The 13,690-nt window shown below is 38.6% G+C and overlaps 1 protein-coding gene across 4 annotated transcripts in view; it reads left to right on the top strand.

The window, feature by feature from the left end:
- tacc1 (transforming, acidic coiled-coil containing protein 1) overlaps positions 1–13,690 on the top strand; it is a 45,407-nt gene that overhangs the window by 26,227 nt on the left and 5,490 nt on the right. For all 4 annotated transcript variants that reach the window (XM_052115901.1, XM_052115900.1, XM_052115898.1 and 1 more), the window contains exons 3-6: positions 5,953–6,913; positions 9,047–9,107; positions 9,485–9,644; positions 13,446–13,498. In XM_052115901.1, the coding sequence (XP_051971861.1) occupies positions 5,953–6,913; positions 9,047–9,107; positions 9,485–9,644; positions 13,446–13,498 (1,235 nt within the window). The remainder of the gene's footprint in view (positions 1–5,952; positions 6,914–9,046; positions 9,108–9,484; positions 9,645–13,445; positions 13,499–13,690) is intronic.

The raw sequence follows: 13,690 nt of genomic DNA, 5'->3' as shown, positions 1-13,690 counted from the left end.
TTCAGTGAGGAAGTTTGAAACACAGTTTCTGTGTTTCAATTTATAAGTATTCAGCAGTTATAGTTCATATCAACCTCAGCCTGAATCAAATCAGCGCAAACAGTATCAGTTACATATGTGTAACGGAGTGGAGGAGGTTTTGAGGTTGGAAAATTGAGGTTTGGGTAAAGAGAGGCCCATGAACCAGTGTGGGAACAGTGCACAGCTTGGAATTCAGGGGATTGGTGTTGAACAAAATGTCAGCTTCTCTCAGAGCACGCTTATCAATAGGCAAGGTCATAGACCAATGGAGTGGAGAACATCATGCGATTCATCATTTACTCTGGATAACACACACAGACAGACACTCTAAACACACATTTGCGTTGCATTGAAATAGGGGTTAGTTAGTTAGCAGGCTTGCTAGCTCTTGCTAGCACCCTTTAAGCTATTCCTTTTTGGTCAAACTTTACAATAAGGTTGAATGCAGTATCATTAACTAGTGCAATAGATAACTTGAATGTATTAATGTTAATCATGTATTATGATGTTAATTTCAACATGCATTTTTAACAAATGCATTGGGCATGTTTCCAAGGGTTAATGCATTATGAACTAACATGAACTAACATGAACTAACAATGAAGAATGTTTATTCATTTTAATTCAACAAGATTAATGAATACTGAGAAAACAAAATTTCATCATCATTGCTAATAATACCTAATACATGAACTAATGTTAACTTATACAATCTTATAGTAAAGTTTGACCTCTTCATTCTTTCCTCAGTAAACTTTATATCTGGCATTATACATTTTTTTTTTTAAGCATTTTTTCAAGTTTTGTGACTGTTAAAAAGTTTCTAAAAGCAGCAGTGTGGTCTGAGCTAACAGAGGCAGCAGTGCTTTGCCTATGTGTCATAGCTTAGGACGCTCATGCGGAAAGACAGTAAAAGTCTCCAGCAGAGAGCACAATCCAATTTCCACCACAGACATCCCCATCCTCAAACTGTCTCACAGCTGTACACACACACACACACACACACACACACACACAAACAGAGCCAATGATGGCATGGTACACACGTCTGGTACACATGTTTTCATGCCTAGCCATGCTTTTGCCAGAACTTGTGGTTATGTAAACAGACGTCTTTATGTGTCCCTTCCACCCAGACACTAAATCTAGCTGCACCCCGAATGTAAAGTCCAACATAAACTTGTACTGATACCTTCCGTGCTCAGCAGACATCAGAAAATATGAATACGATTGTGTAACTACCATTATTTACGGTCCTCTCCCCTTCTCGCATTAGTTGCACCCAGTGACTTTCTTAGCATTTAATGTAGTTTAATCTATTATTTACAGTCGATTTGCCTTTGCTACTGTATAACAAGTTCAGTCATACATGGTGTCATTTTCAACAGTTTTGTTGCAATTCAACTTTTTTGTGATCTTTAATGAACAAATTGACTAAAGTGTTTCTAACAGCTTTGTGCATGTGCTTGGAATGAATTTTGTCATTATTTTGACTCTTTATTACATTATCAAAACTGTCTCCACTGGGTGGAGATGAAGTATTTGTGTTTTGAATGTATTAGCTCATGCTGTCCGAAGCAGTGTCTGCTCTGTTTTGATGAAATAAACATTTAGAGACATCACACTCCCAACAAAAAGAGGAAGCTTGAGTCACGGTCACTAGCGCCGCTTGCAAAACCAGTCACATTTTGTCAGATGAAATTCTCGGTCTTTGGTATGGAGTGTTCAAACTGCATCCTTTGCTTTAATAGCCTGAAATCCTCTAGTTATGTGGGAAAATAACATCCATGTCACATTGCTATGATACAGCCTCAACTACAATTTAAAGGTACGGTACGGATTACATTTTCATAGGAAATACCATTATTGAGCTAGAACACAGACACGCACACAAAGTCTTACCACCCACTACGGTAAGCATAAAATAGTGATTTACAGTCAGCGCTGTGGGATTTGATTTGGCGGGAAATTTCAGGCTTCAGTGATTCATCCTTATGTGTTTACGACATAAACATATGAACACAGGAAAGAAGGTCTGGAGGCAGATGTGCTGCTTGTTTAGACAACATATTTTCTGCATATAAGTCTTGTAGGACTTTATCTCACTATCTGTCAGTACATTTACAGGCATGTTAAAAGTTTGAGTTGTCAGATTAAAACAATTACTCATCTTTTAAAATGTAATGTAACCTCTTTAGTCCAACTGAAATTTTTCCGGTCCAATTTTAGTGAAGTTGGACTGACAGACCCAGATCATGCAATAATAACTTGGTTTCCCTCATCATGTATTCCAGTTAATCAGACCACAATTGAACTTGCCATTTTGTGCTTGCTCTGAAAGACAGAGGTGACACACGATGGATGTGTTTGATGTCCTTCCATCAAATATTCCTTTTTAAAAGGCTTCTTAACTAGCTTAGCCAGCAAGACTTAATTGGTCAACTAGCTTTACCAGGAAGACCATACTGGTTGACCAGCATTTTTGGCTTCTTCAGTCATTGAGTCTGCTGCAGTGTTTCCCAACCACTGTGCCACGGCACACTAATGTGCCATGAAAGATTGTCAGGTGTGCTGTGGAAAATGATAAAATTCCACAAAATAAATAAATGCATGAAAAAAAAAATCATTTCAGGTATCCAAATGAAACCATAATCGGTCACTTTTGTAATTGTGAAGAGCAGTGATTAATGTGCAAATGAATGCCTCATAAATTTCTTTTAATTAAATATTATGTTATCGTTTATGAATATCAGAGTCCCCCAGTTATTGAACCAAGAAAACCTTTACTTAACTCATGTGAAATGCACTTTACAATGACGAAAGAACATTATTAAAACTAAAAATTATTATTATTATTATATTGTTTTTTTCATTACCCATTTAGCACTCTTGCCACCTGTGACCTCACACAGAGTAGCCTACCTATGTGACTTGTTTTTTTTTTTTTTTTTTTTTTGCATAGCTGAATTTCAAACATTACAAGTAAACACGCTACTAAGACAGACAGAAAACATGGACAAGTTCTTGAAAAGGAAAAATATTGATGATAGTTTGCCTTTGTGGGATAGTGCTGTGCCGTATAATATTTTAGTCATAGAAAGTGTGACATGGCAGAAAAAAGGTTGGGAAACACTGGTCTATGCCAGCCCATTGAATAGCATGCAGGAAAGTTGTGAAATTTGGCACACAGGTAGAGGACATTCTGATCATTAACTGAAGCAAATTTGGTGTCTCTAACTCAGACCCTCTAGCACCACCAACTGCCCAAATCTTCACACATGTTTATGCTAATAACGTTTGAACCATAAGTGCTAGAAACAAAATATTGTTTTCCTCCGATTCCTTGGCTCTAAATGAATCAACTGCACCATTGTCATTTTCTGTCTTGAAAATTTTCCCGCCATTTTGAATTTTTTAAAAATTTATTTTTTCAAACTCCTCCTAGACCGTTCATCCGATTTGTGCGAAATTTAATCAGATCATCTTCAGACCCGGCTGACAAAAATAATTCAAGTTGATTAGTCAAACGTTTCTCGAATAAAACGTGAACAAATTCAATGTAGAGCACGCCAAATTAGACATGAGGCTATATCTCCACAACTCTAGCATATTCACACCAAACTTAGTGTGTGTTATGATAATCATGGCCGGAGGGTACCTGCACAGTTTTGGCACAGCACCACCTGAAAAATGCATATTTTTGCTTATAACTTCTGAGCGGTTTCACCTAAAATCACAAATCTAGTCTTGTTAGAGTCTGTGCAGGATGAGGAGTCAAATGATACCAAATGTTCCTATATCGGCCATTTTCGGCATCACCCATTTTTAATTTTTATGTAAAATGCTTTATTTTTCAAATGTATTGACATATTGTTTCGAAACTCGTCATTGGCACAATGTCCTGAAGGTACTCAAAAAGTTTTGGGACAGCGCCACCTTTTTTTAGATTTCATGTTAATTGACCAAACCGCTTTAATTTAAAACAACAATGAATATGATGGCACGTGCCAGAATGGTTTTCAGGCTATCTCGGCAATGCTTTGGCATATTTACATGAAACTTTAAATGTGTCATCATGACCACACCTTCACCATATCAATTTGGTGACAGCGCCACCTGTTGGTCAGAAGTAATAAGCTTTTATGTCCCAATTCAACTGATAGTATTCATGGTTTTTCAACCATTTTGCCTAAAATCATGACCAGATTGCTTGAATTACTTCTTTTTTGCCGTTGTTATGCCTAATAATGGGTGATGTGCTTGGCCCCTTAATTCCTGCTTGCAACTATATTTAGAATTGGATTGTGAAAGAGATATGGTGCATTTCATATTGTCTAAAAGTTAAGCCACTGCAGAAATGTGATAATCCTGACCATGAATATAGAGGAGGAGCCTTGAACTCGATGACAGCGATGACCATGGAGCCAAGTGTGGATCAGAATGTTTTAGTTATCCTCGAAGGGAAGGGCTGGCAGCCATCTCAGTTAACAGTGAAGAATGATGTAGTAGCGGATGTGTAGCAACACAAAGAGGAAAACAAATCTTAACCTTGGCAAAAGCAAGAGGTTTGGACATGGACATTGGAGAGGTCTGTGGGAGAAATGTTGTCACTACAGTGCTGAAACCTATTGTCTCTTCCATGCAGGAAAGGCAAGTTTCCTAAAATGCTGGTTAGTTAAGTTCCCTGTTTTTCAAATGATCGCAATTCAAAGATGTGTCCAGTGGAAAACATTGTACAAGTAAAGATATTACTAAGTGTTGCCTTGCATGCAGTGAAGGAGATTTTTGGGACTTTAGGCCTGTGAGGTTTTTATGTATGGAACGGCACAATGAGGTTATGACTGGATCAGTCCCTCTGCAACCTATGGTTAAGTGCCTTAGTCAAGGACAGGATGGTGATGGCTCTTGGCTTGCTTCTTACATGGATTTGAACTAGCATCCTTATTGTTACCAATCTTAGGCCTTAACCACTACACCACACCACTCAAATAAAAAGCTGCCAGCCAGAGATGAACTCAAATCATCCACATGACCAGCTCAATATGTTAAAGCACTAACTGTGTAGGCCTACAGCTTAAACACTACACAGTTTTACACATCAAGAACTCTAGACTCTATATTACGGCATAAAAGTAGCATTAGTGCTTTCCTTCTCCCTCTGTACTGAATTGTACCAAATGTGTAAAATTAAATGAATTACAGTATTTCAACTCTGAGACAAAGTCTCCTGATCAATGGACATGTTCTCTCTTGCATGTAAATATTTAGAACAGATAAAAACAAGCACTTTCCAAAGCTGTCTTAATCGTAGGTTATAAATAGACTGTCTTCTACTGTCTCTTAGCAACAGGCTGTTGCATCAAAACTCAAAGATGACTGCCAGAAAGATGATTACTCAATGGCTACATTAACATTGATGACATTGTTTTAGTCATTGATTCTCAAGGTGTGATCTGTTACCCTCTAGTTACAGCTTAAACTGGTGCAGTTCTTGCATTTTTTCCATTTAACGACATAGAAAGACCAGACTTCTTTCAAGTACATCCAAAATGGAAATACTGAAATGTCCATCCCATTTTTGTGCATAATTCTTAGTCATAGCTGTCCTGCTAAGTTTCTTTATGCATGTTGAAGATAGAGAAGGGAAGGCTATTGTTGAAAAGTGACATTTCCTGCCTTTTCTGTTGAAAGGAAGTCTGTTCTTAAAATATCCTCCATAGGTTGAACAATACAGCTTAAGTGTTCTAAGAACATGTGAAAGGTAAAGTTGAAAACACCAAAAATATTACATAGAAAGATGTATTAGATGATCATACTGTTATATGCACTTATATATTATTGTATATTTCATCAGAATTGTTGACTATCAGAGTTTAATTTAAAAATATTAAAGACCTTAAAAACCAAAACTACTACTTATACTGTCAACAGGTTTCCCAGAAGATGATGTAAATAAGTTGACCTCCATCATCACCCAAAGCCTCACCCTGACTGAGACCTTTCCTGAGGATGCACCTGCCCTGGGCCTGCAGCAGAGCAGTGTTGACCCCAGCCTGACCCTGAAACCCAGGAACCAGCCTTCCTCTGCTGACATGGATGTGGAACATCCATTCCCTGCTGAAGCAGGTCTGACAGTTGCTGCAGAGCCCATCTGCAATGGTCATATTGAAGAACCATCCCCCAAACCACATACCAAGTCCCTCAAACCTAGACCTCCTTCCCTCAAGGTGAAGGCCCCACTTAATGGCGTAGATCCCGACGAGGTGGATGATGACCCACCGATTCTTCTGAAAGAAAGCTACAACATTGACAATGATCAGCTTGACTCTCCACCTGCCAATGCCAGTATTCCCAAATCAGAACTAACAGACAAAACATCCATGCAGCCAGTTAAGTTGGAGTTTGGACTTGATGATGGCGAAGCCAAGAAACCTCCACCCAAGAGGCTTGGAAAGAAGACAAGAAGCAAGCTGGCTTCTCCAAAAACTCAGAGACCGAAAGCTGCAGAAACAGCAGTCCCACTGCCAGAGACTTCATCAGAACAAGACCAACCACCATCTCAGAATGAAGCCCCCATGAATGTTGATGATATTCCCATTCCTAAGAAATCCTACAACTTTGATCCAAGTCAGTGGGATGATCCCAACTTTAATCCTTTTGGAGGGAACAATAAACCTGACAACTCACAGACACTCCTTAAAGGATCGTATAATTTGGACGCTGATAACTTTGATTCTGTTGATCCGTTTAAGCCACCAAAGACCTTAGGGGGAGGTGACATGATTAAATCAACAACTGAGAAGCTAACAGACAAACAAATACCAGAGGGAACTCTGGAGCAGAGGAAGAAAGCCGGGCAATCACCAAATAAAAACAAAGACAGGATCATCACGTGAGTCCCAATTAAGTTGCCAGATGCTGAAACTATTGTGTATTGCAACTTTTTGTTGGCCTTCTGTCGTGTCTATACCTGGCTGAATTTAAAGTTAACAGTTCTACATAAAATTAGCAAACAGGAGAGGTTTTCATTTTGAATTGTCAGTACGCCCCCTTCATTTTCAAAATCACTGTCTAATCTTTCTTTCCTGTGGCATAATTGTATTTCACATTTCACAATCACATTCCCTCAACAAACTAACGTCTATTTGTGTATAAAGCCTGGAAGCTAAAACTCACTCCTACTTGTTTTGTTCATGCACCTCTCTTGCCCTCTAATGTCTTATGACTCGTCCCCCTCTCCACATCCCCTCCTCTTTGTGTCTGCTTTCTCTCTTCCTCACTGTCATACTGTCCTCAGGACCACTGAGCAAGCATGGTTTCTCTGTTTTCTATTGTAAGTATCCTCTCCTGCCCTCATTTCCTCTTACTTTCACTGTTATCTCTTCTGTCCCTTTGCATGTCATGAGCTCTACAAAGCATTGAGCTGCCCTCTGGCTCTAAATCATGTGTCAGTCCTCCAAACAAACTAGGGCAGGAGTTGTACTTTATTTATTATATTCTGAATGTCCAGGCCGACAGTATTGGTTTAGTCCATTGGCTATTGATAATGATTTTGTACTATGAACCTCTCATCATGGTGATCAACACACAGATGGTCTTTTTCCCAAATACCCAAACAGTGTTATTAACTAGCATATATACATTTTTGGATTTTAGTTATGTAGGCTCTGTTTATTTTTGTTTTTTGTTTTTTTTTCCTAAAATAAAATTACCGTTACTATTTGTATTAGTGGTTGACTGATATCTAGAATGCAGGCTTAGCAATGGTCAACATAATGCTGAAATAAGTATAGTATGTCACACAATTTAAAGGTGCGAGTAATTTTTTGCTTTGCTGGCGGATTCAACAGTAGTTTCGGACTTTATACTGACACCTGTCACTATGGATGCAGCATCAATTAAAGGAATATTCCAGGTTCAGTACAAGTTAAGCTCAATCGACAGCATTTGTGGCATAGTGTTGATTACCACAAACACTTATTTCAACTTGCCCCACCTTTTCTTTAAAAAAAGCAAAAATCAATCCAACTTACAATGGAAGTGAATGGGGACCAATTTAAGGATGGTTTAAAGGCAGACATGTGAAGCTTTTAACTTTAAGAAAGCACATACATTGTATTATCTGAGATGTAGAGTTGTTTAAATCATCGTTTTTACAGTCATTTCAGGGTTTTAGGGTTTGTTTACATTTAATCTTCATGGCTTGTTGTTGTGAAATTGGTTACAACTTTACACAGAAAAGGTTAGTAGGCCTAAGTGATTTTATCACACAAATCATTTTAACACACATATTGTTTACATATTGTGTCTATACTTTTGAAACAGTGAGTATTTTAATGTTTATGGATTGGCCCCACTTCCATTGACCACCATTTTTGCTTTTTTTTTTAAGAAAAGCTGGTGCAAGTCAAACTTAATTTTTGTGGTAATCAACATTAAGTCACAACTGCTTTCAATTTAGCTTAACTTGTATTGAACCTGGAATATTCATTTTAAAAGCAAAAGCAAATATGTTTGGTTTCTGAGACCGTGGTAGAAATACCCTATTCTTATCTTATTAAAATGTATTTTGCAACCAAAAGTGATTAAAGAGGATACCAAGAAAACTTACCAAGTGAGTAGCATTTGCAGATGAATGCAACATTTCTGAAATTAAAATGAAAACTATCCAGAATACTAATATGAAATTTACCTAAAGCAATTTGAAAACAGAAAATGTGCATTATCCACTAACAAACCAGTCAGTAGATTTTGGAACTTACATCTGTCCACCTATATGATATATTGGTCTATCACTAATTTCTCTCTGATACTATGAGTACTGTCTACCAATACGCATGCAGAGTATGTGCCGCTTACAAAATCGGGCCGTACTCATACATTGTGCGAGCGCTGCTGATGACACAATTTATGCCACAAAACGTACACATAAAAGTTTGGGCTTTAAGAGGAAAGAATATTTGTGAAAATTGTTCCAATGCTTCTTGGTTTCATATACTGATGCTGGCTGTGTTCCTTTCTGCAGGAACTCATGTAAAGTAAAGAAGTATGAGAACCAGTCCTTAGTCCTTGATGTCTCTAATCAGGTAAGGTTTCTTGGCACTCTCTCCTATCATCCCTTTCTTAGCAAACCCTCCTTCGCACATCTTTCTATCTCATACACACTGATAAAACTCTGTCTTCAGGACATCAGTGCTCTCTGAACCAGTGCTCAAGAGCTTTCTCATGTGCATCGTTGCTGTGTGCACCCTGTGTACTAAAACAGGATGCAGGGCCCAAAGAGGGTCACTGTGTGTTTCCTGTGCTTCTGTCCCAGAGAGTTTAAGACTATAGGAGGACATGCTTTAATTGATTTTTTAGGCATCCAAAATTTTGCCTGATCAACTTACTACAAGTCTATACAGCATTTTATATTGTTCTTCTTAGGCAGTTCATCATGATATTCTGCTGTTCTGATTTGCAGGAGAAAGATGTGCAGGAGGATCCTGCATCTGAGCTGCCTCACCGCGTGCAGCATGCAACTGATGAGGAGAAACTGGCCTCCACTGTCATGGGACAGAAAGACGGGGTGGAGGAATTTTCAGACTGCACCAAAACCATCACCAGTACCAAGACTGCAGATGGTGAGGGAGCTCTTCCACCTTCAGAAATCAGATGGTGGATAAAATTTTAATAGTTAAATAGCCTATTTAAAAGTTTAAAAAGCGTGCTTTTTTATCATGTTTTTCTTTGTTTTCAAATGTTGCATTTTTGTATGTGTTATAAGTCATTATGACTGGATTAAATGATTTAATGACTTGATTAAGATGAGTTATAACATACCACCCAACCGTTTTACTACCAAATTAAATGCTTTGTGAATTGTTTGGAACAAATCATATGAACATACACTGATCAGCCACAACATTATAACCACCTGCCTAATATTGTGAAGGCCCCCCTCATGTCGCCAAAACAGTGCCAACCCACATCTCAGTAAGAATGTCATCTCAGAATAGCATTCTGAGATGACATTCTTCTCACCATAATTGTATAGAGCGGTTATCTGAGTTACCATAGACTTTGTAAGTTCAAACCAGTCTGACCATTCTCTGTTGACCTCTCTTGTCAACAAGACATTTCAGTCCACAGAACTGCTGCTCACTGGATGTTTTTTGTTTTTGGCGCCATTCGGGTAAATTCTAGAGACTTTTGTGCGTGAAAATCCCAGGAGATCAGCAGTTACAGAAATACTCAAACCAGCCCATCTGGCACCAACAATCATACCACGGTCCAAATAACAGAGATCACAGTTTTACCCATTCTGATGGTTGATGTGAACATTAACTGAAGCTCCTGACCTGTATATGAATGATTTTATGCACTGCACTGCTGTGCACGATTGGCTGATTAGATAATAGCATGGATGATTGTTGGTGCCAGACGGGCTGGTTTGAGTATTTCTGTAACTGCTGATTTCCTGGGATTTTCCACACACAACAGTCTCTAGTATTTACTCCAAAAGGTGCCAAAAATAAAAAACATCCAGTGAGGAGTAGTTCTATGGATGGAAAGCCATGTTGATGAAAGAGGTCAACAGAGAATGGCCAGACTGGTTTGAACTGACAAAGTCTATGGTAACTTCGTTAAGTTGTTCAATTGTGGTGAGAAGAATAGGGTCGATACTGTTTTGGTGGCAGAAGGGGACCGACACAAAATTAGGCAGGTGGTTTTAATGTTGTGGCTGATCGATGTATGTGGTTCAAAAGAGTTATTAATTTACAAATTAGTGAATGAAAACAAGAGGTTATCGGTAGTGTGCTCGTTTCTGTGCTTTGCTCTATTGTAGTGCTGCAGTGTTTATTCTCAGATAATCAATCAATAATCATTAGAGACTAGGGCAATCTGGCACTAATGAGGTTTAACAAGCATTGCTCTGTTAGGTCGGACAGATCAGGGGCATTGTGCAAACACAGAACTCTTTTGAGTGAGAAAGCTTACTTGTTCCCCTCTCTCTCCCAGGAAAAGAACAGCCCTCTGTTCCGTTGGCAGAGAGCACCGGGGGCAAATTTTATTTTATTTGCCCAGTAAACAGAAACAGTCCCAGAAAATCCCAATCTTCCCATTACATTTTAAATAGGATCTTCTGAGCCACCAGAGAACAGCAGTTTGGCAAGATTACATTCTTTGTCACATGCCACTATCTACAGTTTTACTGACTATACCCACTAGGCGGCACCATGATAATTCTTATTGCTGCTGGTCTTCATAAGAAACTTCCAATATAAGCCTTCTAGAAAGAGAATAACAACCATTTTTAATGTTAGTTGAAGTACAAATTTATTCTGGCTCAAATTGTTGCCTGGCATAACAACTCGAAGTAGTTACCCAGATTGCACACATATGTCTCCGAGATGTCTGTTTTAGACCTTCTGCTAAACATCTTAAAAAGATCAGATTTACAAATATTCTGTTTAATGATATCAGTGTAACTCACCTCGGTTCTTAGCCTCACGTCATCCACCCACATCTTAAACTTTGATGGGTGAGTCACTTTCATAAGATTGTCATTGCTAATCTTTAAAGTATTGGCACTGTGGAGCCACATGTTTTAGAATTTGGCAATTTTTTAAATTATTATATGCTAAACATCTCATTATCCACTATAAACATATGCACGTGTGAGTGAAAACACTAGAGACCAGAAAGCGAAAACAGGTTTCCATTATTAATCGTGTAACACTTCCAAGCTCAAGAAAAAGGCAGATAAAAGCACTGGTGGTCATATCATGGATATGTCCAATAAAATGTCCCAACAGTACCTTGCTTATAGGCAACATGAAATTATTAAAATTAATAAGTCCATGTTAATCTTAAGAAAAATGCTTTTTACTGACACACGCATCAGTAATACATCTTTATCAAATGTTTTGGGTAGCCTTCCACAAGCTTATCAAAAAAGTTGCTGGAATTTTGGCCCATTCCTCCAGACAGAACTGGTGTAACTGAGTCAGGTTTGTAGGCCTCCTTGCTCGCATACGCTTTTTCAGATCTGCCCACAAATTTTCTATAGGATTGAGGTCAGGGCTTTGTGATGGCCACTCCAATATCTTGACTCTGTTGTCCTTAAGCCATTTTGCCACAACTTTGGAGGTTGGCTAGGGGTCATTGTCCATTTGGAAGAACCATTTGCAGCCGAGCTTTAACTTCCTGGCTGATGTCTTGAGATGTTGCTTCAATATATCCACAAAATGTTCCTTCCTCATGATGCCATCTATTTTGTGAAGTGCACCAGTCCCTCCTGCAGGAAAAAAAACACGAAGAAAAGAATCTTGAGATTTAACATCGACATGTAATCTGAGGGATCATATATATGGATCAGAATGTCATAGAGACAACAGGGTTGGCACTTTCAACTCAAGTTAACAAGATCTATTTAAGTATCACCTTGGGAACTGCCTAGTTACACCCTAACAACCATCCAGAGCACTCTAGCAACTGAAACCCATAGGAGGGATATCTTCAGATGGGGTTCAGCTCATGTTACTCGAGCTATCAAGCAGCCATTAAGAATTATTCTGGCAACTGTCTAGCTACACCCTAGCAACGATTCAGAACACCCCAGCAACCGTATATAAACACTTGTGTCTCTGCACAAGGACATCGTGGCGACATGGGGGTGGGTTCTGTTGACTCGGGTTAACAAACAGATTTTAGGTATCATCCTAGCAACTGCCTAGCAACCATCCAGAGCACCATAGCAACCATATAGCAACACAAATATCTCTGCAACATTGTAGAAATATGGGGGTGGGCTCTTTTGACTTGGGGCAGACTACTAAGGCCCTTGGTGGGACATAATGCTAACAAGTGACAAGAGCCACTCAACAGTTCTTCAGAAATTGTACCTATCAAGTTTTTTAAATCTTAAAAAGATTTAATACCAATTGTATTAATTGTCTCTACCTCTGAAACAACTTTTCTGTTAACGCAAACTGCATCAAGCGGGAAAAATCTAGCAATGTAATCATAACTTGACTTTAAATGCGATGCAGAAATGCAGTTTCATGTCTTTAAAAATAGTACCTCTACAAATAAGTTTTCCTTCAGTTATTTTTACCTCTACAAATAAGTTTTCCTTCAGTTATTTTCATCCTTCTCTTATTCTCACTTGAAGAAATATTACTTTTAAAGTAGATTCAGAAGAAAGAAGTGAACAGCATTACTGGTAGTGCAGAACTATTGGCCTGAATGCAAGTGACACTTGCAGCATCTTGCTCCTGTAGTAGTAGACTGTGCTGCCCTCTACTGATTACCTTGTGAATAACTGTTTAATACTTCTTTTATACTATACATCTTTGGCAATGCTTAAGAGTTACCCTGTGGAAACACAAGAGGGGTGGCAAAAATAGAGTCTGTAACAATTTGTCTTTCTTTCCAATCAGATCTGCCTGTGGGGATAACAGACCAGTTTGATGAGAAAGACCTCTCCTCTCCGGTAAGTTCTGATCGATATGAGATGAGTTATTCCATTCCCATTCACATGACTACCTACATCACATGAACTCAGAGCAGAGGTCCATATCTTTGAAAGAGATTCACAATCATATCCCATTAAGAGGATTAGTGTCCACAGGCCATAATCTGCCAAGGACAAAGAGTTTCACACCAGCTAATAACTGGGTCAGAG

The sequence above is a fragment of the Xyrauchen texanus genome, chromosome 43 (genome assembly GCF_025860055.1).
Source record: "Xyrauchen texanus isolate HMW12.3.18 chromosome 43, RBS_HiC_50CHRs, whole genome shotgun sequence".
NCBI lineage: Eukaryota > Metazoa > Chordata > Actinopteri > Cypriniformes > Catostomidae > Xyrauchen > Xyrauchen texanus.
This window is presented reverse-complemented; position numbering and strand designations above follow the sequence as displayed.